The sequence below is a fragment of the Somniosus microcephalus genome, chromosome 13, assembly GCF_052327205.1.
Source record: "Somniosus microcephalus isolate GS21.2 chromosome 13, FLI_Smic_1.0, whole genome shotgun sequence".
NCBI classification, from domain to species: Eukaryota; Metazoa; Chordata; class Chondrichthyes; order Squaliformes; family Somniosidae; genus Somniosus; species Somniosus microcephalus.
In genome coordinates this window covers 38036017-38062713 of record NC_140999.1, presented here as the reverse complement: position 1 = coordinate 38062713, position 26697 = coordinate 38036017, and the positions used below count along the sequence as shown (strand labels likewise).

At 47.1% G+C, this 26697-nt stretch overlaps 1 protein-coding gene across 3 annotated transcripts in view; it reads left to right on the top strand.

The window, feature by feature from the left end:
• Positions 1 to 19125, top strand: part of LOC147108239 (CDC42 small effector protein 2-like) — a 28674-nt gene extending 9549 nt beyond the window's left edge. For all 3 annotated transcript variants that reach the window (XM_086004778.1, XM_086004776.1, XM_086004777.1), the window contains 4 exons: positions 601 to 899; positions 1376 to 1480; positions 7513 to 7657; positions 13340 to 19125. In XM_086004778.1, the coding sequence (XP_085860904.1) occupies positions 846 to 899; positions 1376 to 1480; positions 7513 to 7614 (261 nt within the window). In that variant the 5' untranslated portion in view covers positions 601 to 845 and the 3' untranslated portion in view covers positions 7615 to 7657; positions 13340 to 19125. The remainder of the gene's footprint in view (positions 1 to 600; positions 900 to 1375; positions 1481 to 7512; positions 7658 to 13339) is intronic.
• Positions 19126 to 26697: the final 7572 nt, after the last annotated feature.

Genomic DNA, 26697 nt, shown 5'->3' with positions numbered 1-26697 from the left:
CTGGGGTTTGGGTTCCCTGGACACTGACTCTCACTGGGGTTTGGGTTCCCCGGACACTGACTTTCGCTGGGATACAGGTTCCCCAAGGAATTGACTTTCCCTGGCGTTTGGGTTCCCCGGGCGCTGTCACTTGCTCAGATTTGGCTTCCACCGGTGTGTTGACTCTGGCGAGGTTAGGGTTCCTGGTCGCTGATTCTCACTGGAGGCGCTTCAGAACCGAGCCAACAATGCACACTACTTCCCAGCAGGGATCAGTCACTCATCATCAGGAGTAGGATCCCTTGCTGATTATTTTTTTCATCCTCCCTGTCTCACGGGCAGTAATGCCAATTGTAACTCCCCTGGGCTCTGCTGGCTCTGATCAGTTAGCTCAGTACAGCTGGGATTGAAGCTGGGATCTTGCTGCACTATTTGCCTTGGATACTCACTGGATAAGCTCCCTGACCCAGTGTGGGAGCTGAATTTTAGTAAAAGCTAATGTAGGGCAGTGTAGTGCTGGTTACTTGGTAATTGTGGAGCCTCAGTGATGCCTCGCTACTCGGAGCCAAAATAAAACCAGATAACGTTTCTCTAACGCAAATATTTATTTTGTTTCTCCAGCTTGGTTACAGCAGTATTGGCGATACATAAACCTGCTTCAGCATTGGGAGGAGAAAGCGTTTCAGTAGAAAGACTGATAACCAACCGCCTGACTACAGGACTCTAGCACCCTGCGGTTAACGCCACAAGTACCAGAACCTGAGTGCCCTGCAACGAACGCATCGCCTGCCTGGGTTTCTTTAAGGACTGCAAACATAGCCAAAGTGATCCTGGATTTATCAAACACGGCAAAATAGGTTGTAACAATGAGTGAATTCTGGTTATGTTTTAACTGCTGTATTGCAGAACAACCGCAGCCAGTAAGTGTGCTTTTTAAATGAATGAATCCCATACTTTTAACTGTTAACTGAATTTATAATATGACAAAACCATACTGATGGATTTCAGTGACTTGTTATATACTTACTAAAAAGAAGGGGCAGGGAATAGAATGGAACATCTGCTCTCGGCTTTGTATTCCTGGACACTCTTTGATGTCCGCATTTATGTTGCAAAAATTTTTTGGGGGGACTGGGAGATTAGCACACTAACCATATAACACACCTAACTCCTGTAATGCTTATTTACTATTTTACATTGGCTTTCTACACAGACGAGACGATTGCACAGTAAACATATTTAAATAGGGTATAACGAGAATGTTTCTAGTGTCAGCTTGCATTAATGGACCTGCTGTATATTCATGGTAATCTTTTCAATGTCGTCATTTTACCACTGTTGTATCCATGTGTTAAAAGTGCTGCAGGATCTCACTCTTGGTACCTTTTTTTGACAGAAAAGGCGGAGGCGGATAGACAGGAGTATGATTGGAGAGCCAACAAATTTTGTTCACACATCGCACATGGGGGCTGGAGATATGTTCGGGGATCGAATGAACTCTGTAAGTATCTTTCAAATATTTTGTAAGGTTACTAAATCTTTTTCAGTTGGTGCGTTGTTATTTTATCTGCTTTGCAACTGTGGTGGAGAGCGAGCGAGCCAACAGCTGAGAGAGTGAGCAGGCACCGCAACGCTCCTAGGCTACACAAGCCGCATGAGGCTCCCTCCCTGCCTGCCTTGTGTGTCAGTACACTGCCATCAGTGAGATTGGAAATTCATTGTATGGGGAGGCTGCAGAAGCTAAAATCACAGTGTTACCCACTAACTGCTTCAACTACTCAGATTCTAGAAATAAAAGACTTCTTTTCACATTTTGTGTCAATAAGCCAGGATATAAATGACCCTGGGTGAGCAGGAACCAGGGTATAAATGGCCCAGGGTTACATAGAATTATATAGAAATTATAACACAGAAACAGGCTGTTTGGCCCAACCAGTCTGTGTTGGTAGTTATCTTCCACATAAGCAGTAGTGCTAATCCCATGTGCCCGCACTGTTCCCATTATCACTTTATTCCCCATTTGCTTCAACTACCTATCTAACCTATTCTTAAATGTTAACGTGGTCTCTGCTTAAATCACTAACTCTTGGTCGTGCATTCCACAGCCTCATAACTCTCTGTATAAAAAGAAAAGTTTCTCCTTCTAATGCTGGGTCATTTATAAATACCCATGGTGAGCAGGTGCCAGGATATAACTGCCCACAGTGAGCAGGTGGCAGGATATAAATGCCCACGGTGAGCAGGTACCAGGATATAACTGCCCACAGTGAGCAGGTGGCAGGATATAAATGACCACGGTGAGCGGGTGGCAGGATATAAATGACCACGGTGAGCGGGTGGCAGGATATAAATGCCCACTGAGCGGGTGGCAGGATATAAATGCCCACAGAGCAGGTGCTCTGATATAAGTGCCCATGGTGAGCAGGTGGCAGGATATAAGTGCCCACAGTGAGTGGGTGGCAGGATATAAGTGATCCTGGATGAATATAAAATACAGGAAACTTTGGTTTATCCGGAGGTTGTATGTCTGGAAACCTCGATCTACCGGCAGAAATCAGGAGCCATTTTGTTAGGTTTTTTTTCTTCTCGTGGCTTTGTTTTCAACAGTCGGGCTCTGGAAAGTCTCTCTCAAGCTGTTGCTAAGCTACAGAGACACTTCCAAGGTACGGGCCGACTGTTTACAAGCTGTTGCTAAGCAACAGTGTTTGTTGTCAGATACGGAGATGAAAACCTCCGTATGCTTCAACATTAACTTTGTATGTCCGGCAGTTTTGATAGATCGGCAACAGGTCGGTGCCGGATATAACAAAGTTTCCTGTACATAGAATCTGCAGCACAAATTTGGCCATTTGGCCCAACTGATGTATACTGGTTTTTATACTCCTCCCACTCTAATTACCTCTTCCCACCCTGGTCCTACATCCCTCTATTCCCTTCTCCCTCATGGATCAAGACCTCCCTTAAATGCATCAGTGTTGTCTACTTCAATCATTCCATGTGGCAGCGAGTTCCATCACTGTGTTAAAAAAGTCCCCACCATTCTTTATTTGATCTATTAATAGCTACCTTATATTTATGATCTCCCTTGGTCTGAACTCACTCCCAAGTGGGATCAGTTTCTCCACATCCACCCTGTCGAACCCCTTCATCATTTTAAAGACATCTACCAGGTATCCTCTTGGTCTTCTCTTCCAGAGAGAAGCGTCCCAGCCTGCTCAATCTTTCCTGTAGTTGCATCCTATTAAGTCTGGTAACATCCTTGTAAATCTTTTCTGCACTTTTTCCAGTGCTTCAATATCCTTTATGTAGTATGGAAACGAGAACTGTGTGGTATAACCAAGGTTCTATATCAATTTAACATTACCTCCCTGCTTTTGTATTCTATTCCTCTAGAAATTAACCTCAGTACTTTGTTTATAATCTTTATGGCCTTATCAACTTGTGTTGCTACTTTTAGCAATTTATGTATATGTATTCCCAGATCTCTTTGTTCTTCTACCCCATTTAGTGTCTTAACTTCTAAGGAATAAGTGGCCTCCTTATTCTTCCTACCAAAATGAACCACCTCACACTTTGTTATATTGAATTTAATTTGCCATTTATCCACCCACTGTGCAAGCCTGTTTATATCTTCCTGTATTTTGGCGCAGCCCTCCACATTATCAGCTTTATACCCCAATTTCATACCATCCACAAATTTTGACACCATACCTCCAATTTCTGAGTCCAAATGATTTATGTGTATGGTGAAAACAGTGGTCCCAGCAAGGTTCCCTGCGGGACACCATTTCCCAATTTCTGCCAGTCCGAAAAACTTCCCTTGACCCCTGAACTCTGTTTTCTGTTTTGTAGTGATCTTTCAATCCATTCTGCCACCTGGTCCCTGACTCCAGTCCTTTGTCATAAGTCTCTTATGTGGCACCTTGTTGAAGGCCTTCTGAAAGTCCATGTATACCACATCCACTGCATTGCCCTTGTCTGCTATTTCTGCTATTTCTTCAAAGGTTTCAATAAGGTTTGTTAAACACGACCTTCCATTTAGAAATCTATGCTGATTGTTTTTATTATATTCTCTGGGCTGAATCTTAACTCCCAAAAATGGGTGGGTTGGGGTCGTGTCAGGGGTTAAAATTCAAAAAGTCTGAAACAGGAACCCAGCCCACCTACTTCCGGTCTTAACGTAGGCATGATGAGGGGCGGGTGACCAATTTGCTCATGGTTGGTCATTTAAATATTATAATGAGGCTGCTTGCCTTCATTTTAACAGCCATTCTATTTTTAACTCGTGTCGGCCGGATTTCCCAGGTCTCGGTAATCCAGCAGGTGAAAGGAGGCGCTAAGGGCTGAATTCATGAGATAAGTGCCAGGAGGAGCAGGAGTGTTTCCTCCAGACTTAACAACCTATCCAGTAAACTACCCCCCCGATCTGTCTGCTCTCTCCCACCCAGCACCGGACACCCTGCCCCGCCCACACAATCGGGATCCCCACCACAATCTGTAACAACCCTCCCACTAGACCTACTTGCTCTCCTCGGCTGCGGCCTTGTGCTGCAGGCCTTCTGCCCGACAGGCCTCTAGTCTGTCAATCAGGCTGTTTGTGGGTGGGAAGCTGACAAAAAATTTAAAGGCGCCGTGAATTTAGCAAATATTCTTGTATTTTTCCTGCCACTGACGATAGGCGAACTTGTCTATAGTTCCCTGGGTTAGTTTTATTTCCTTTTTGAAGATAGGAATTACATTTGCTGTTCGCCAATCCGCTGGCACTATTCCTTTGAATTCTATTGAATTTTTATATATGGCTACTAGTGTTCCAGCTATCTCTGCCCTAGTTTCTTTGAATATCTGCAGGTGCAATCCATCTGGACTCAGGGCTTTGTCCTCCTTAGGTATGCCTAGTTTGTCTATTATCTTCTTTCTTTCTGTCTTAACTGTTGTAATATCTCTCTTGACTTCTACCATTGTAATTTCCTGTTCAGTAAAAGCTGAGGCAAAGTATCTGTTCGTTATCCCTGCCATTTTATTATCATCTCCTGTGAGTTTATCTTGCCTATCCTTAGCTTAATTGTCCTTTTGTTATTTATGTGCCTATAGAATATTTTGCTACTTTTTATATTATTTGAGATTTTCATTTCATATTTCCTCTTTGCCTTCCTAATTGTCTTATTTTTACCTCTTTCCTAAGATCATCATATTCCCTTTTGTCATCCTTTCCTTTATTATTTATATACCTTGGGTATGCCCTTTTCTTTAAATTCAGTTTTATCCTCACCTCTGTTTATCCATGGCATCTCATTCTTGGCTAGTCTGTTCTTATTTTTTAGTGGAATATATTTATCCTAAACACTCTTGATCTCTCTCTTAAATATTGCCTACAGTTGTTCTACTTCTTTGTCAGTTATTTTACCTTCATTCAGTTTACCTTCCTTAGCTCCATCCTCATTCCCTCATAGTTGGCTTTTTTCCAATCTATTACTTTAGTCTTGGTACTATCTATATCTCTCTCAATCATTATCTTAAACCTTGTATTGTGATCGCTGCTCCCTAAATGTTCGTCCACTCTTACTTCTCCTATCTTCTCCAGTTCATTTCCCATTACTAGGCCTAGCAGTGCTTCCTCCCCTATTGGGCTTATACATTGGGTCTGAAAGGAGTCTTGTACACACTATAAAAACTCCATCCCCTTCTGCTCTTCCTCTCCCCTGTCAGTTAATTGGGGATGGTTGAAATCTCCCATGATATAATTCTGTGTCTTTTCCTGATTTCATATATTTGCCTACATATTTCTCCACTTTCCACTATTTCATGGTCTGTAGTATATCCCTAATAGTGTGACGATTCCTTCTTATCCTTTATCTTAACCTGTATAGATTCTATTTCAATCTCCTTGTTAGTTATGCCCTTTCTTGCTACTGCCATTACGTTGTATCAGATTAACACAGCATTTCACTCCCTTATTCCCTTGCCTATTATTTCTAAATACAATATAACCTGCAATATTTAACTTCCAATCCTGTCCTGTCTACAGTCATGTTTCCGTTAGCCCTATTATACCTATTTCCTCTCTTTTAATTATTGACTCCAATTCCCCAGTTTGTTGCTGATGCTATCTGTACATTGCTATACAGGCAATTTAATATGCTGTTATTTTTCATTACTTCTGTTTTATTTTTGTCAGGTATTTTATTATTTCACATAACCTTTTCTGTTCCCTGAGTATTTGTGTTCTCTCATCTCTTTCTATAGCCTGATCTTTGCTCTCGTCCCTTTTTTTCCTTATCTTTAGGTTAGTATTATATACACCCGAACCCTTCCCTCCCCTGCTTTATTTAGTTTATAATCCTGTCTACAGTTCTATTTATGCTTTCTGTAGTGAGCAGATACTACGGTATAAATGACTCAGAGCAAGTACCACCAACAACAATTTGCATTTTTAATGCAGAAAAATTAGATGCCAAGCCAAAAGGAGATCATTAGGAAAGGTGACCTAAAGCTTGGTCAAAGAGTTGGGTTTCAAGGAAGGTCCTAAGAGAGAGAGATTTGGAGAGGCAGAGGGTTATTCATTCTAGAGCGTGGGGGCAAAGGCAACTGAAGGCATGGCCGTCAATCGTGGGGCGAAGGGAGGGGGTGATGTGTAAGAGGTCTGAATCAGAGAGTTTTGGGGGGGCGGGCAACAACCACATCTCCTTCTCCACCCACCCACATATCTGGTGGAACATTGAAGTCTTGCTCTCGCCTACAGATCATGCGCCAAACAGAAGATTAGGTGAAAGGTTCTGATATTCCCGCACAGTGCCTCTCAGTTTTCAGACCTGAGACATGCAGCCAGTGCACCAGTACACTTCGATGACCCACTTTCTGATACAACTTTGTGATTCTGAAACATGTCTTAAAATGCTGTAATAGCTCCACCTAGCTGTGATAATGCAAACCATCGGATTTATAATTAGAATGGCAGGCTAAAACAGGTTTTCGGTCCTATTTTTCTCCCCTCTCTTCCCCTGAAGGCACTGACTCATGTTGGGGTACACTTCTAGCATCACCCAAGTGGCTGTTCTTCATGCGTGAGTTCAGGTAATGGCTATTCAGCTGTGGGGAGATCCTGCCCTCACCTGACAGCCTCATATTTCAGCAAGGGTCACTGGATAATGATCATGAGGGACTGATTTTTTTCTCATGCCCAGTCTGAAGGCGTTGAGGTCAACTGTAGTGCCCCAGCTAATTCAGTAAAGGCCGTGGACCTCTTACAGCAGAAAGTGCTAAATGAGAGATCAACTCTAGACTGACCTGCTGTAGAAGTGACAACTAGTGGATGCTAGTCCTGTGGGAGTTAGTGACAGAGGCCTGAGATTTCGAGCAATGGTCGCCTATAAAAGACAAGCATTTTCAAAACATGCTTGGATTTTGAACAACCTAAAGTGAAAGAGTGCAGTGTTGGCAAGGTTAATTAGAACTACAGGTGGAAAGGTTTTGATAGTACAGTATTACGTTAGCCTGATTTCCCATACTAACGAACCCTCTTTTTTTCTGTCACAGGTGAATGACGTACATGGCCAGATGCAATCTAAGGGCGGCTACAGTGACACGGTGCCAATTAGTATTCAGACAATGCAGCTTATCGATACGACAGCAGCGTAGCGTTACTTGGCTACTGAGTTACATAACTCGGGTAGATCCATTAGTAAGTATCACTTGCTGTGGTACTGATTATAGAGTCAAGTAAAGCCATTAATAAATATCACCATTACCATGGTACTCTGCTTAAAGAGTAGTTGTACTTTTTTCTCTGCCTCGCTCCTGAAGGTGCTGACTTTTGCTAAGGTACAATTCATCAGGCACTAGCCACTCACCTGAGTGCCCATTCTCCATGAGTCTAGACTGAGTGTCGGCAAGCAATATTCCCTTTAAGTTGCATGCGTGCGCGGCCATGCAGTAATCTGCAAGGAACTGCGCAGGCCGCTCTCGAGCTTTCCCATTGGAAATACCGCGCATGCGCAGAAATTTAAAGGGACCGCGCATTGAAATAAGCAGGCCACGCAGAACAAAGCGCAGCTTAGAGGGAACATTGTCGACAAGGTATTAGACCATGGAAGGCATTGCAGTTAAGTCTGATTCTGTCCTTGACATCACTTTCCAGCAGGAGTAACTAGAGCAAAAGTAAAATACTGCGGATGCTGGAAATCTGAATCTCTCTCCCACATGGCAGCTGTCTTTCATTCTGCCAGTGCCATTTACACTTCATCTAGAACCACCTTTTGTTTCTTAACTTGTCCCATTACCATCTCCTTTTGCTTTGCACCATCTCTTAACCTCTCTTAATCCCTCCTGCCTTCCATCCTATCACAGACCTTCCCTTTTGTTCTTTCCTCTCCCAGCCCCTGCACTTACTTAAAAACCTGTTCCATCTCCAGCTTTTTCCAGTTCTGACGAAAGGTCATCGACCTTAAACGTTAACTCTGTTTCTCTCTCCACAGATGCTACCTGACCTGCTGAGTATTTCCAGCATTTTCTGTTTTTATTTAGGAGTAACTAGAGACCTGGCTGATTTTCTCCTCCCTGACCCCAGGCTACCCTGACTGAAAGCAGATTAAGCACAAACCAGAGGTCAAACCCGGGACCTTGCTGGCCTGTATACCTCATTACCACCACCATCACCCATTGCACTGAGAGAATTTCCCAGGCAAGAGTCAAAATTCACCCATGCAAGTCTGAACATTTTTTTTTACTTATTTTGTTTGTCATATTTATTAATTTCATTTTGCAGTTCAATGTCATGGCTGTTTTTCCAGCTACCCGTTTGTATCTTTCCAGCTGATACATACATTATCAGTAATCATGCTTAGGGCACGCACTTTGTTCCCACGAACCTTATTTCTTCTTGTCACAATTTATGGTCATGCTTTGGTGTCCGCATTTACCATCGTAAATTGCTATATTAACTTTTCCCATTCAATTTCACTATGTCAACCATCAAAATGCTGTTGCATGCCGAGGCCACTAGGTGGCTCTGTGCGGCGAGTTAATGAAGTCTCCCAACTCTCTTGCCATCTTCTGTATATGGACTATGTACAGCAGGCACCTCAAAGCACTGGAGAGGTACCACCAACGCTGCCTCCGCAAGATCCTGCAAATCCATTGGCAGGATAGGTGCACCAACGTCAGTGTTCTTGCTCAGGCCAACATCCCCAGCATCGAAGCTCTGACCACGCTCAATCAGCTCCGATGGACGGGTCACATTGTCCGCATGCCCGATACGAGACTCCCAAAACAAGCGCTCTACTCGGAGCTCCGGCACGGCAAGAGAGCTCCAGGTGGGCAGAGGAAACGCTTCAAGGACACCCTCAAAGCCTCTTTGGAAAAGTGTAACATCCCCACCGACACCTGGGAATCCCTGGCCCAAGACCGCACAAAGTGGAGGAGAAGCATCCGGGAAGGCGCCGAACACCTCGAGTCTCTTCGCCGGGAGCACGCGGAAGCCAAGCGCAGGCAGCGCAAAGAGCGCACGTCAACCCAAGCACCCCGCCCACCCGTCCCTTCAACCACCGTCTGCCCCACCTGTGACAGAGACTGTAGGTCCCGTATTGGACTCATCAGTCACCTGAGAACTCATTTTTAATGTGGAAGCAAGTCATCCTCGGTTCCGAGGGACTGCCTAAGAAGAAAAGATGGAAGAAAAACGTATTTTCATTAACTGACCACAGGCGATGGCAGAAGCAATTCACTAGTATATAATTAATGTTAGGGTGCTATTGTACTATGCTACACTATATAGAGTATTTCATAAGTTAGTGTGTTCGTATACTGTGCTGCATTGTAATAGGATTCCTTATCGCTGGGTCATTAGTGGCCTTTACCCTCACCATGTTGAGTAAAGATTGACCAGCAGCTCGAGGAAAGTTGGTTTTGTAACTAACCTTATTTGGATGTGCAAGTTTGTTTAATTTGCATAAGTTACATGTACTAACCAGTTTCTTAAGGTAGACTTGAGTTATTCATGTAAATATTTGCTTTTTCCCAGGGTTGTACCACCTTGCCCCCTACCTTACTCCACAATATGAACTGGTTCTTGAGATCCAAAAAGAAATGCATTATTTGAGCTAGTTGCTTTAATTTTTCCCTCGGGTATCTACTCTGTCTAATTGATCTTTAATTATTATTTTGCTTGGCCCAGTCTAACAGTGACCTTGTCATTGTCTGACAAGTTCATTATCCGTTTCATGCTTCCTCCTCTTTCAATCTGCTGTGGATATTACAGTAATTATCTTACTACACAATGGCTGGCAACTTAACATGTGAAAAGTGACCTTTGTATTCCTTGATGGTTCAGTGAGTTTATTTAGTGAGTGGCTGAGGCATACAGAGCAGGAAGGTGTGGTGTCAGGTTCCATTCCTGGTCTGTGCAGCTAGCTGATCACAGTGGGTCATTATCATTGCCCCCAGGATAGAAAGGGGAAGACATCAACCAGAGTTTCCCCTCCTGATCACTAAAATGACACAGTAATGTGGTCCTATGTGACTGTGACCATGGTGTACTATCAATTCAATTCAATTCAAATCGCTTTATTGGCATGATAAGGTACATCTTATGTTGCCAAAGCATCAAAATACATTTATGGTTGAACACATAAACGCAGTTCTATTCATACAGTGTATAAACAGGTATATCCCTGAGTGTATAAATATACATTCGCATTATTTATATATACTCTTTTCTTAGTTTACTGGTTGTCCCTCTGTTCATGGCAAGCTGTAACATAGTGTGCCGCCAGTGCTACACAGCTTCTCTCCTCCCCCAGTAGGTACTATCCCTCCTCATCCTTCTTGACCTGTCTGCAGCCTTTGACACAGATGGCCACACCAACACCTCTCCTCCGTTTTCCAGCTGAGTGGGCCTGCCCTGGCCTGGTACCACTCTTACCTATCCGGTCGTAGCCAGAGAATCTCCATCAATGACTTCTCTTTCTGCTCCTGCACCATTACCTCTGGTGTCCCCAAAGGATCTGTCCTTGGCCGTCTCCTATTTCTCATCTACATGCTGCCCCTAAGCATCATCCAAAAGCACAACATCAGGCTCCACATGTACGCTGACAACACCCAGCTCTACCTCACCACCACCTCTCTTGAACCCTCAACTGTCTCTGTGATGTCAAACTGTTTGTCCAACATCCAGTCCTGGATGAGCCGAAATTTCCTCCAGTTAAACATTAGGAAGACTGAAGCCATTGTCTTTGCCCCTGCCACAAACTCCGTTCCCTCACCACCGAATCCTTCCCTCTCCACCGAATCCTTCCCTCTCCACCGAATCCTTCCCTCTCCACCGAATCCTTCCCTCTCCACCGAATCCTTCCCTCACCACCGAATCCTTCCCTCACCACCGAATCCTTCCCTCTCCACCGAATCCTTCCCTCTCCACCGAATCCTTCCCTCTCCACCGAATCCTTCCCTCACCACCGAATCCTTCCCTCACCACCGAATCCTTCCCTCACCACCGAATCCTTCCCTCACCACCGAATCCTTCCCTCACCACCGAATCCTTCCCTCACCACCGAATCCTTCCCTCTCCACCGAATCCTTCCCTCACCACCGAATCCTTCCCTCTCCACCGAATCCTTCCCTCTCCACCGAATCCTTCCCTCTCCACCGAATCCTTCCCTCACCACCGAATCCTTCCCTCTCCACCGAATCCTTCCCTCTCCACCGAATCCTTCCCTCTCCACCGAATCCTTCCCTCTCCACCGAATCCTTCCCTCTCCACCGAATCCTTCCCTCTCCACCGAATCCTTCCCTCACCACCGAATCCTTCCCTCACCACCGAATCCTTCCCTCACCACCGAATCCTTCCCTCTCCACCGAATCCTTCCCTCACCACCGAATCCTTCCCTCACCACCGAATCCTTCCCTCACCACCGAATCCTTCCCTCACCACCGAATCCTTCCCTCTCCACCGAATCCTTCCCTCTCCACCGAATCCTTCCCTCTCCACCGAATCCTTCCCTCTCCACCGAATCCTTCCCTCTCCACCGAATCCTTCCCTCTCCACCGAATCCTTCCCTCTCCACCGAATCCTTCCCTCACCACCGAATCCTTCCCTCACCACCGAATCCTTCCCTCACCACCGAATCCTTCCCTCACCACCGAATCCTTCCCTCACCACCGAATCCTTCCCTCTCCACCGAATCCTTCCCTCTCCACCGAATCCTTCCCTCTCCACCGAATCCTTCCCTCTCCACCGAATCCTTCCCTCTCCACCGAATCCTTCCCTCTCCACCGAATCCTTCCCTCTCCACCGAATCCTTCCCTCTCCACCGAATCCTTCCCTCTCCACCGAATCCTTCCCTCTCCACCGAATCCTTCCCTCTCCACCGAATCCTTCCCTCTCCACCGAATCCTTCCCTCTCCACCGAATCCTTCCCCCTCCACCGAATCCTTCCCCCTCCACCGAATCCTTCCCCCTCCACCGAATCCTTCCCCCTCCACCGAATCCTTCCCCCTCCACCGAATCCTTCCCCCTCCACCGAATCCTTCCCCCTCCACCGAATCCTTCCCCCTCCACCGAATCCTTCCCCCTCCACTGAATCCTTCCCCCTCCACCGAATCCTTCCCTCTCCACCGAATCCTTCCCTCTCCACCGAATCCTTCCCTCTCCACCGAATCCTTCCCCCTCCACCGAATCCTTCCCCCTCCACCGAATCCTTCCCCCTCCACCGAATCCTTCCCCCTCCACCGAATCCTTCCCCCTCCACCGAATCCTTCCCCCACCACCGAATCCTTCCCCCACCACCGAATCCTTCCCTCACCACCGAATCCTTCCCTCTCCCTGGCCACTGTTTGAGGCTGAGCAAGACTGTTTGCAACCTTGGCATCCTATTTGACCCTGAGATGAGCTTCCAACCCCATATCCGCTCCTTCACTAAAACTGCCTACTTCCACCTCCGTAACATCGCCCGACTCCGTTCCTGCCTCAGCCCATCTACTGCTGAAACCCTCATCTTCCAGACTCGGCTATGCCAATCCTCTCCTGGCCGGCCTCGCATCTTCCACACTCTATAAACTTAAACTCGTCCAAAACTCTGCTGCTCCTATCCTAACTCAAGTGTTGTTGGAGCTGCAGTCATCCAGGCAAGTGGAGAGTATTCCATCACACTCCTGACTTGTGCCTTGTAGATGGTGGAAAAGCTTTGGGGAGTCAGGAGGTGAGACACTCACTGCAGAATACCCAGCCTCTGACCTGCTCTTGTAGCCACAGAATTTATGCGGCTGGTCCAGTTAGGTTTCTGGTGTCTAACCCAGTTGTATCTGACTGGTATCTGAGCCAGCTATATTTGATCCATATCTTAAAGTACATGTGTTTCTCTTTTTTCAGATTCCTCTATCTTCTTTAAAGTGTTCCTCTGTGATCCATTGCCTCTCCTTGTCGACTAAGCCAAGATGAAGTTTGTGCTTTGCGTAATGAAAGACTCAGCATTGTGTTAAAAGTGGCCACATTCCTCCCAGGGGAACCTGTTGCTCACAATACCAGCTGAACATGTACAGAGAAACTGCCCCTTGTGTTTTCAGAAGTGGACTACATGTTTTTTTCTAATATTGCCTGAATCAGTCCAATTGGGAGTGTTTTTTGTCCTTGTACAGTTTGTGTTTTTTGACTTGCAATAAGTACTGGAGTCGGGGATTCCCACATACAGTGGAGGAATACAGCTTTTCATCAGAGTGCAAATGACTGTATAGCTGTGTTTGGAATAATGTTTAAGTGTTGTGTTCTGTAGCCTTATTATATGGACGGACTTTATTTTGATGCTCTCAAAGATCCTGGATTTCCGTGTAGAGGTGCAACTTGAGTGCGATGCAGGAGGTCCAGTGACTTGATGATTGGGATACAAACATTTAGATTACTACTTGCTTCTGAAAATGTAGTTTTAAAAATTAAATTAACCCCCCCCACCCCACTTCCAGTTTCCTCATCGCCACTCATGAAAGTGTTGATTCCTTGCTGGGGTACAATACCCCTGGTGTGCTGACTCTTGCTGGGGTATATTACCCCGGTCTCTCTCTCTCTGTGGGGTACAGTTGCCTGGGTGCTGACTCTTGTTGGGGTATAGTTCCCCAGCACTGCCTCTTGCTGGGGTACAGTTCCCCGGGTGCTGACTCTCATTGGGGTACAGTTCCCCAGGTGCTGAATCTGGGGTACAGTTCCCCGGGTGCTGACTCTCACTGGGGTACAGTTCCCCGGGTGCTGACTCATTGGGGTACAGTTCCCCGGGTGCTGACTCTCATTGGGGTACAGTTCCCCGGGTGCTGACTCTCTCTGGGGTACAGTTCCTCGGGTGCTGACTCTCATTGGGGTACAGTTCCCCGGGTGCTGACTCTCTCTGGGGTATGGGTTCCCCGGGTGCTGACTCTCACTGGGGTACAGTTCCCCGGGTGCTGACTCTCTCTGGGGTACAGTTCCTCGGGTGCTGACTCTCTTTGGGGTACAGTTCCCCGGGTGCTGACACTCTCTGGGGTATGGGTTCCCCGGGTGCTGACTCTCACTGGGGTACAGTTCCCCGGGTGCTGACTCTCTCTGGGGTACAGTTCCTCGGGTGCTGACTCTCTTTGGGGTACAGTTCCCCGGGTGCTGACTCTCTCTGGGGTATGGGTTCCCCGGGTGCTGACTCTCACTGGGGTACAGTTCCCCGGGTGCTGACTCTCTCTCGGGTACAGTTCCTCGGGTGCTGACTCTCTTTGGGGTACAGTTGACCGGGTGCTGACTCTCACTGGGGTACAGTTCCCCGGGTGCTGACTCTCACTGGGGTACAGTTCCCCGGGTGCTGACTCTCACTGGGGTACAGTTCCCCGGGTGCTGACTCTCACTGGGGTACAGTTCCCCGGGTGCTGACTCTCACTGGGGTACAGTTCCCCGAGTGCTGACTCTCACTGGGGTACAGTTCCCCGGGTGCTGACTCTGGGGTACAGTTCCCCGGGTGCTGACTCTCTGGGGTACAGTTCCCCGGGTGCTGACTCTGGGCTACAGTCCCCCGGGTGCTGACTCTGGGCTACAGTCCCCCGGGTACTGACTCTGGGGTACAGTTCCCCGGGTGCTGACTCTGGGCTACAGTCCCCCGGGTGCTGACTCTGGGCTACAGTCCCCCGGGTGCTGACTCTGGGGTACAGTTCCCCGGGTGCTGACTCTCTGGGGTACAGTTCCCCGGGTGCTGACTCTGGGGTACAGTCCCCCGGGTGCTGACTCTGGGGTACAGTTCCTCGGGTGCTGACTCTCTGGGGTACAGTTCCCCGGGTGCTGACTCTGGGGTACAGTTCCCCGGGTGCTGACTCTCTGGGGTACAGTTCCCCGGGTGCTGACTCTGGGGTACAGTTCCCCGGGTGCTGACTCTGGGCTACAGTCCCCCGGGTGCTGACTCTGGGCTACAGTCCCCCGGGTGCTGACTCTGGGGTACAGTTCCCCGGGTGCTGACTCTGGGGTACAGTTCCCCGGGTGCTGACTCTGGGGTACAGTCCCCCGGGTGCTGACTCTGGGGTACAGTTCCCCGGGTGCTGACTCTGGGGTACAGTTCCCCGGGTGCTGACTCTGGGCTACAGTCCCCCGGGTGCTGACTCTGGGGTACAGTTCCCCGGGTGCTGACTCTGGGGTACAGTTCCCCGGGTGCTGACTCTGGGGTACAGTCCCCCGGGTGCTGACTCTCTGGGGTACAGTCCCCCGGGTGCTGACTCTGGGCTACAGTCCCCCGGGTGCTGACTCTGGGCTACAGTTCCCCGGGAGCTGACTCTGGGCTACAGTCCCCCGGGTGCTGACACTGGGGTACAGTTCCCCGGGTGCTGACTCTGGGCTACAGTCCCCCGGGTGCTGACTCTGGGGTACAGTTCCCCGGGTGCTGACTCTCTGGGGTACAGTTCCCCGGGTGCTGACTCTCTGGGGTACAGTCCCCCGGGTGCTGACTCTGGGGTACAGTTCCCCGGGTGCTGAGTCTGGGGTACAGTCCCCCGGGTGCTGACTCTGGGGTACAGTCCCCCGGGTGCTGACTCTCTGGGGTACAGTCCCCCGGGTGCTGACTCTCTGGGGTACAGTTCCCCGGGTGCTGAGTCTGGGGTACAGTCCCCCGGGTGCTGACTCTGGGGTACAGTCCCCCGGGTGCTGACTCTCTGGGGTACAGTCCCCCGGGTGCTGACTCTCTGGGGTACAGTCCCCCGGGTGCTGACTCTCTGGGGTACAGTCCCCCGGGTGCTGACTCTCTGGGGTACAGTCCCCCGGGTGCTGACTCTCTGGGGTACAGTCCCCCGGGTGCTGACTCTCTGGGGTACAGTCCCCCGGGTGCTGACTCTGGGGTACAGTTCCCCGGGTGCTGACTCTCTGGGGTACAGTTCCCCGGGTGCTGACTCTGGGGTACAGTCCCCCGGGTGCTGACTCTGGGGTACAGTTCCTCGGGTGCTGACTCTCTGGGGTACAGTTCCCCGGGTGCTGACTCTGGGGTACAGTTCCCCGGGTGCTGACTCTCTGGGGTACAGTTCCCCGGGTGCTGACTCTGGGGTACAGTTCCCCGGGTGCTGACTCTGGGCTACAGTCCCCCGGGTGCTGACTCTGGGCTACAGTCCCCCGGGTGCTGACTCTGGGGTACAGTTCCCCGGGTGCTGACTCTGGGGTACAGTTCCCCGGGTGCTGACTCTGGGGTACAGTCCCCCGGGTGCTGACTCTGGGGTACAGTTCCCCGGGTGCTGACTCTGGGGTACAGTTCCCCGGGTGCTGACTCTGGGCTACAGTCCCCCGGGTGCTGACTCTGGGGTACAGTTCCCCGGGTGCTGACTCTGGGGTACAGTTCCCCGGGTGCTGACTCTGGGGTACAGTCCCCCGGGTGCTGACTCTCTGGGGTACAGTCCCCCGGGTGCTGACTCTGGGCTACAGTCCCCCGGGTGCTGACTCTGGGCTACAGTTCCCCGGGAGCTGACTCTGGGCTACAGTCCCCCGGGTGCTGACACTGGGGTACAGTTCCCCGGGTGCTGACTCTGGGCTACAGTCCCCCGGGTGCTGACTCTGGGGTACAGTTCCCCGGGTGCTGACTCTCTGGGGTACAGTTCCCCGGGTGCTGACTCTCTGGGGTACAGTCCCCCGGGTGCTGACTCTGGGGTACAGTTCCCCGGGTGCTGAGTCTGGGGTACAGTCCCCCGGGTGCTGACTCTGGGGTACAGTCCCCCGGGTGCTGACTCTCTGGGGTACAGTCCCCCGGGTGCTGACTCTCTGGGGTACAGTTCCCCGGGTGCTGAGTCTGGGGTACAGTCCCCCGGGTGCTGACTCTGGGGTACAGTCCCCCGGGTGCTGACTCTCTGGGGTACAGTCCCCCGGGTGCTGACTCTCTGGGGTACAGTCCCCCGGGTGCTGACTCTCTGGGGTACAGTCCCCCGGGTGCTGACTCTCTGGGGTACAGTCCCCCGGGTGCTGACTCTCTGGGGTACAGTCCCCCGGGTGCTGACTCTCTGGGGTACAGTCCCCCGGGTGCTGACTCTCTGGGGTACAGTCCCCCGGGTGCTGACTCTGGGGTACAGTTCCCCGGGTGCTGACTCTCTGGGGTACAGTCCCCCGGGTGCTGACTCTGGGCTACAGTCCCCCGGGTGCTGACTCTGGGGTACAGTCCCCCGGGTGCTGACTCTGGGGTACAGTCCCCCGGGTGCTGACTCTTGCTGGGGTACAGTTCTGCAGGTGCCAGTCACCCTCCAGTATCTCACTCTGGTATCCAGTTTTCATGTGTCACAGTGCGTGTTTGCAGGCCGTTGGATTGCAGAGGACATTCCAGTCAAGGCCAATTCTGTCCTCACCTCATATCCACCTTCCAGCATGTATTATTGGACAGAGGTCATGAGCAGGAACCCTGAATGATTCCCCTTCCCTATCCCAGCAACACTGAGGCCAATTGTTGCACACCTGCAGGTACCCTTTGCTCGGTACCAGCTGACAAGTTAAGTGGGGCTGTGGATGAACGGAGGAACTTTGGCAATCCTGGTGCTGTTCCTAGTTTCTGTGCCGAAAGGGGAAAGGTGTGTTCATCTGTTTACTAATTTGCTGTTGTGTTTGATGCTGTCTGGTCACAGAGAGTAAGTTGTTTATTGAGAGTAGCTGTGTTGTAGTGGAATGTGGAGCATGAATGTAGCCTCTGAACCCGCACTGACTGCTGCTCACTTTGAAAAAGTGTAGTGCGATTGCTGACAGAGTGAAGAACGCAGCACAAGCTGGGCAAATACAACCACTGCCTCTGCACGGACCCATCCATGGGGTATAAACTTCTCAGGTTGACTTTTATGGCAGCTTGTAGTTGGACAGCAGTTAACCTAACACTGGAATCACTTATGTGGCTGTGTTTGCTCTAGAATATTGTAATTTTATTGTTAAAAAAAAAAATCACATGCAGTGCATTCCTTTTGCTACCAGCTTTTGATGACCTGCTGTAAAGCAGGCAGCTTACATCGATTGAACAGGTTCCTGAATCAATCTGCTTGCACATTTGGTTTGAAAGGTCCTAGTGAACACCCCTCCCCACCCAGTGTCTTTCTCATACGTGCTCTTTATTCACATGGGTTCTGTTGTCGCATGGCAGCAAAGCTCTTGTGACTAGCAGCTCCTTGGCTGCACTGAGAACATGCCAATCACGCCGACTCTGTGATTTTACCAAGTAAGCAGCTTGTGGGATCTCCATGCAGCTTCCCTGCTGGAGTAAAATCATACATAAGACCATAGTATCTTGGTTATGATAGGATTACCATAATTTACAAAATTCAAAACTGGATGGGAGTGGGTTTGCAGGGTAGAGATGATGGGAGGTGTAAGAGGGCGTGGGATGGTGGTGGGTGGTCGCAAGGCGGGTATAGGTAGGATAGAGATGGATAGGAAAGAGGCGGGGTAGAAACTGGGATCATGGCTTGAGCTCTGAACTTTGCTGATGGCTGTAAACTCATTGAAACCTTAATAAAATAATCAATGCCTGCACATTAGAAGTGAATGGATGTCTATTTTAAAACTGTTGATGTGTGTGTGGGTAAGAGTTCTGCTTTGTAATAGTTTGAATTAGATCTAAATGAGGCTCACTACTGGCTTATAGATTTTAAATCTGATTTTTTTTTCCTCCAGTGTTGTCAAAAATATTTAATAAATGTAAAGCCAGAATATGACATTATTTGGATCAGTTTATTTTCTTCATATGAAGACCTGTACTTGCGAGAGGAGACCAGATAGCGTGTTGAGGTGTTTGTAAAGCAGCTTTGTGCTATCTCCCTGGCTATTTACTGTAGCTGCCTAAAGAGATACCCCAGAGAGGGGCTCAGACCCTAAACAGGCACCACTCTCATGTTAGCTGACCATTCCTGCTCTTTGAAGTCCACAGGTGAAACATGACCTTGTTTGTTCTCTCAGATTTTTTTATGTCACATTTAACACAGCTTCTAAATTGGTTTACATTTTAAATATTCCTAGTGGATAATTGTTGCATCGCACTTTTGTTTTTAAAAGGACAAATACTGGAGGGGCTGGGAAGATTGTACACAAACAAAATCAGTGCAAGACAAAACTCACAATTATACACTTAGACAGTGACGTATGCAGTGCTGTTACATTTCCTTTTATTGTTGAAGCAAAATAAAGCAGACCCAGCACCAACTACTGGAAAAGCGAGAGTTTATTTTACAAGGAGGATAATGTTTGTCGTCCACATCCAGCTTCAACAAGGAAACAAATCAAATCTCTGAAGAGACTTACATTAAACATGTTTCTATGCAAGACTCCAACACAAGTTTTGGAAATGTTATCCACAAACATATGGAATAACTAATCAACACTGGTACTTTTTTTTTATAAAAAGCAGATAGGGTAAAAGTTGCCCAAGAAAATAAAAGGCAACTTCAGAAATATCTGTTCAATTTAACACAATCTTAAATAAACAATGTAAATGAAAAGTATAAAACTGCAGGTTTCTAAATCAGCTGGTTTTTGAAACAAAAATATCTTCCACGAGTGATCATTGCTGGGGAAATTCCGCTGCAGCTTGAATTGAGTGACTGTTTCCACTGCACGATGATTCCAGTGCCAGAGAGCTCAACATGCTCACTGACTCAGCTTCATTCCTAGAATCTGGTTCCATTGTTTACAGACTGCTGCCGTGCCTAAATGCACCACTCCTGGTTTACAGGGTAGTACAGCCAGTACTGCAATATGCAACTGTTGGATAGGATGGCAACAAGTTCACAACTGATCTGCACAAGATAAAGAAATGAGTGCAAGCTCCTGCTCGCCACCCAAAACTCAGCCTATAACTACATTTAGAAACATCCCAGTGCTGGCGATATTACAAGTCCCCATCATACACATCAGCTTTGGCTAATGGATAAAACCAACTAAATTGGAATCCTGAGATCTAGTGATGAGACATTTCTAGGCTAACCATCTTGCTGTTGGATGAAAGGGTTTGGAATGGCCTCCATCCCATCCTGTGGGCAGATTAGAACAACCGAAGTCCCTCTGCATACAACCAAGCCAAGCTGGCGTGTGTCTTCAGTCAATTTGTATTGGTCATCTGGATCTGAAATTTGTTAAGTTTGTACAAAATATTTATTCGCCCTTTATCCAGCTCTATAACACAAAAGCACAACATGGAACATACTGGACGAGTGGAAAGAGGAAAAGAAAACATCTGTATTTTAAATAGGAAATTGTATAATGAAGCTTCACTTGAAGGAGCACAGCCACCACCACCCCTAGCGTTAGCTCAAGCACAGACATTGCCCGGTGTGCTCGGCTGGGAAATTAGAGTAAAGTTTTGGCTAAGAAATTAGAGTCAAGTTCCCTCTACTCTGCCAAGAAGCGCACTGCCTCCTGCATCAGTGTTACGATGCCAGTACCCAGGCATCCTTATGATCCCTCAGTGAAGCTGCAGATCAGTAGGTATCTGCATCCAGCTGGTAGCACCTCATTTATAGTGCCAGGCTGCAAATCTAACTCGCAGCCAGCAATGCACTCTGCACACCAACACCCGCACAGAGTTCTACTCTCAGCTGATAAGTTTTAAACTTATTGGAAGTGTCAAGCTCAAGTGATGAGAGAGATTGGAGACACCAGCAGCAGCAGAGCATAAAACAGCTCTCTAACCTAGGATAGAGGTTTAAACTAGGAGGGGGAAACTATAACATACTGTATTAAATTTATAGTTTAACTAGTTAAACTATTTAATAACTATAAATAATAGTTGAATAAAGACTTTAACTAATTAAATAAATTAAATAAGGCTAGTCTAAGATATGGCAGGGCAGGTTGTGTGTCTGGACTGCAGTATGTGGGAGTTTGTGGACGGCGAGACTGTCCCGAGCAAACACGTCTGCAGGAGATGACTCCATCTTGAATCTCTCCAGCTGAGTGTCATTGAGCTGGAGTGCGAGTTGGGGATACTCCGACACATAAGAAGGGGGGGGGGGGGGGGAGGGAGGACTTTCTGGACAGTTTTATCCAGAATACAGTCACACCCCAGAGGAAAGCACAGGTTCAGGAATGGGTGGATGTGACTGTTAGGGAAATGGGTAACAGGGATTTAGGAGAGGTTGAGAAAGAGGTCCCGCAGACACTGGTCTTGTCCAATAGGTACGAAGTACTCGCTACCTGTGAGGACAAGGAGAAAGACTGCAGGGAGGACAGCCACAATGCAGACCAGGACACCGTGGCTCAGAAGGCTGTCCAGCAGGGGAAAAGAGCAGAATAGAAATGTGATAGTGACAGGGGATTCTATAATTAGGGGAATAGATAGCGTCTTCTACAGCCAAGAATGAGTCTCCCAAAGAGTGTGTTGCCTACCCAGTGCCATGGTAAGGGATATCTCACGGCAGCTGGAGAGGAACTTGGAAAGGGAGGAGATAAATCCAGTTGTCATGGTCCATATGTTGGAACAAACGACAAAGGTAGGAACAGGGAGGAGACCCTGCTGAAAGAGTTTCAGGAGTTAGGCTCTAAATTAAAAACCAGGATCTCGAGGATAATAATCTCGGGATTATTGCCCGAGCCACGTGCAAATTGGCATAAAAGCAGACAGATCAGATCAGGAGAATTAACACGTGGCTTAAGGGCTGGTGTGGGAAAGAGGGGTTCCTTTTCATGGGATGCTGGCACCAGTTCTAGGATAGGAAGGAGCTGTACCGATGGGATGGGCTCCACCTGAACCAGGAAGTGGCAAAGGCTTTAAACTAGTGAGGGGGGAGGGATCTAAGAAACGTAAGCAGCTTAAATATAAACAAAACAGGAAAAGTGAGCATAGGAAAGAATAAAGTAAGGGAGGGCATTAATGGCAAGGGAGCAAATAGAGTTATAGAACAGGAGTCTAAAAAGATGGTTAAACATAAAGTGAGAGGAAATCCTATTAAAAATGAGTTAATCCTATTAAAAATGAGTTAAACAAAATAAAACAGGGGAGCTGGAGGCAATCATGAGTTGGGAGGAACCAGACATAGCTACAGAAAAATCAGGACTGGAAATTAAACATTGCAAGTTATAACATTTAGAAAAGATAGAGAGGGAAAAGGGGGAGATGGAGTAGCTGTACTTATTAGGGATAACATAATGACAGTAGATAAAAGGGACGTAGATATCAGCAAGACAAAAATAGAATCCATATGGATAGAGATAAAGGATAATAAAGGATCAATCACACTGCATAGTCTACAGACCACCTAATAGTGGAAGGGAGGTGGAGGAAGAAATATACAGACAATTAGAGAAATGAGTAAAAAATAGAACAACCATCATGGGGGATTTCAACTACCCAGATATTAATTGAACAGAAGAGGGAGGTAAAGGGGATAAGGGAATGGAGTTCCTACAATGTCTACAGGACTCCTTTCTAACCCAATATGTAAAAAGCCCAACAAGGGAGGATTTGTTATTGGATCTAGTTATGGGGAATGAGCCAGAGCAGATAAGTAAAAGGGGAACATATAGGCAAGTCAACATAATTTAATACGCTTTAAGATGATAATAGAGAAGGACTTAAATATGACAAAAACCAGGTTAATGGATTGGAGAAATGCTGATATTGAGGGGCTGAGAATAGAACTTGGGAAGATAACATGGGCAACAATATTGGCAAACGACGATGTAGAACGACAATGAGAAACATTTAAAACGGTGTTCAACAGAGTGCAGGAAAAATATATTCCGCTAAATGGAAAGAACAAACTAAACACTAATGAGACTCCATGGATGAATAAAGACATAAGGGAACAATGGAGGGTAAGGAAAGAGGCATCCATTAAGTACAGAGACAGCAGGGGAGTGCATAAGAATACGACAGGATTAGGAGAGAAGTCAAAAAAAAATTAGGAAGGCAAAGAGGAACTATGAAATTAAATGATCAAGGAACATAAAACAAAATAGTAAAATATTTTACATACACATCAATTAAAAAAAAGGTTGGGACAGGAATAGGGCCATTAAGGGATAGAAAGGACAATACCACAGGTATTGATGGCAGAAATATTAAATCATTATTTCGCTTCGGTATTTACCAGGGAGATAGAACAGGTGGACATGACATTGGATGATGAGATGAGTAATGAGATAAGTGCATTTAAAAATTTTTAAAAGGGGATATATTAAACTAATCAAACTCAGAGGATAAAACCCCTGGTCCGGATGGATTGCATCCACGCACTTTAAAAGAATCTAGGGAAGAGATAGCAGAGGCATTACTACACATATTTAATAATTTATTAGAAAAAGGTGTAGTGCCAGAGGACTGGTGGACAGCTAACGGAATACCGATAAGGGGGATAGAACATGTCTAGGGAATTATAGACCAGTCAGCTTAACATCGGTGGTAGGAAAGATAATGGAATCCCTACTAAAGAAGAAAATAGAAGAACATCTAGAAACCAAAAGTATAATAATGAATAGTCAGCATGGATTTCAAAAGGGAAAATCTTGCTTGACCAACCTCATTGAATTTTTTGAAGCGGTAACAGAGAGTAGACAATGGTAATACCGTAGATGTAATTTATCTGGATTTTCAAAAGGCCTTCGATAAGGTACCCCATAATAGACTAATGAACAAAGTCAGAGAATGTGGAGTCAGGGGACGAGTAGCAGAATGGATTGCTAGCTGGCTTCAAGACAGAAAGCAGAGTGGGGTAGCTATTCACAGTGGCAGAAGGTGGGTAGTGGTGTTCCACAAGGATCAGTGCTGGGACCACAGCTGTTCAAAATTTACATCAACGATTTAGACGTTGGAATCAAAAACACAATTTCTAAATTTGCAGATGATACCAAATTTGGGGGGGGGGGGGAAATAGTCAATACTGAGGAGGACTGCAACAAATTACAGGAGGACATTAATAAACTTCCACCATCTACAAGGCACAAGGAGCATGATGGAATACTCTCCACTTGCCTGGATTAGTACAGCTCCCACAACACTCAAGAAGCTTGACACCATCCAGGGCAAAGCAGCCCGCTTGATTGGCAACCCATCCACCACTTTAAACGTTCACTCCCTCCACCACTGGCGTACCGTGGCTGCAGTGTGTACCATCTACAAGATGCACTGCAGCACCTCCCAAACCCACGACCTCTTCCACCTAGAAGGACAAGGGCAGCAGGCGCATGGGAACACCACCACCTCCAAGTCACACACCATCCTGACTTCGAAGTATATTGCAGATCCTTCATCGTCGCTGGGTCAAAATCCTGGAACGCCCTACCTAACAGCACTGTGGGAGTACCTTCGCCACACGGACTGCAGCGGTTCAAGGCGGCAGTTCACCACCACCTTCTCAAGGGCAATTAGGGATGGGCAATAAATGCTGGCGTTGCCTGCGACGCCCACATCCCATATACAAATAAAAAAAATACTTGCAGATAGAGCAAATAATTGGCAAATGATGGCCAACACATAAATGTGAGGTATTACATTTCGGTAGGAAGAATGGGGAGGTCACTTATTACTTGGTGTGCGCGAGTCTAGGTGGGGTAGAGGAACAAAGGGATCTCGGAGTACAAATACACAAATCACTAAAAGTTGCGACACAGGTTAGCAAGGCCATTAAAAAAGCAAACCAAGCACTCTGATTTCTGGAGGGATAGAATTGAAAAGTAGGGAAATTATGCTAAACCTGTATCGAACCTTGGTTAGACCACACTTGGAGTACTGCATACAGTTCCGGTGGCCATATTATAAAAAGGATATAGAGGCACTGGAGAGGGTGCAGAGATTTACATGGATGATACCAGAAATGTGAGGGTATACATATCAGGAAAGGATGAACAAGCTGGGTCTCTTCTCTTGAAAAAAGACTGAGGGTTGACCCAATAGAGGTCTTTAAAATTATGAAAGGTTTTGATAGAGTGAACACAGGGAGAATGCTTCCACGATAGCAAAATACTGCAGATGCTGGAAATCCAAAATAACAGAAAACGCTGGAAAAACTCAGCAGGCCAGGCAACATCCGTGGAGAGAGAAAGTTAACTTTTCGGGTTGAAACCCTTCTACAGAACTGAGAGAAAAGGCAGGAAATGAAACAAAAGGCAGTTTGGGGCTGGGAAATGGGGGAAGGGATGAAAGAGACATTAAAAGATATTCAAGGTGAGACGAGATAGTAATGGGACAAGTAATGGGACAGGTAAAGAAACAAACAATGGCTCAATGCTCCCACTTGTGGGGAAGAGCATAACCAGAGGTCATCAATATAAGATAGTCACCAAGAAATCCAATAGGGAATTCAGAAGAAACTTCTTTACCCAAAGTGGTGAGAATGTGGAACTCGCTGCCACAGGGAGTGGTTGAAGCGAATAGTATAGATGCATTTAAGGGGAGGCTGGACAAGCATATGAGGGAGAAGGATTAGAGGGTTATGTTGATAGATTTAAACGAGGAAAGACAGGAGTGGAGCATAAATGCCAGCATAGACTAGTTGGGCCGAATGACTGGTTCCTGTGCGCCTATGTAATCCCGTGTAAAAGAGGGTCTCCGGACTCTGCTTTGGGGTCTGGCTAAAATCAAAGTTACACTACGATTTTTATCAGAAAGTGGAAACCACTTTACAGTAACACAGGAGTAGAATATACTGAACACAGGAGTAGAATATACTGCACCCATAAGTGATTTTGGGCTGTGGATTCTCCACAAAAGGAACATTTTTGTGGCTTACCTCTCACGTACTCTATAGTTCCATCCAATACAAGATTAAGGAGTGGGTCAAACCCTTTCAAAATCCCACTGGCTGTCGAGTGGAAAAAAAAGTTACTTCAACAAACAAAGTAACAGCTTTGCAACAACAGGCAATATACAGTGGAACCAAAGCATGCAGCACATAGGGCTCTTTTCACTATCCTTTTCTTTCCTCTCCTGCCCCTACCCTTCCAGTAATATTAACTTCAAGTAACAGTCATCAATAGAGGCTAGTACTGAAACAGCAAAGCGGGGTCGCACACCGCCACCTACCCCAGCCCCGCATCAGTAGGCAAAATCACGGCCCAGATGCCAGTTTTGCCCAGTCACCAGTCAAAGTCATTTTAACTTACAACAGAACAGTGTTACTGCACTACTGGAGGATTGTATCTGTGTCACCTTACAACTTGTTCTTCTGGAGCTCAAAAAGTAATAACTGTGTTGAAACTTTTATTTTAGCCCATTCTGCATTTGTTAAAACTCCGCCTCCTCATTACCACCAATCTAAAACTTCATGATAGTTATTCTGGGCAGCTGAAGCTGAAAA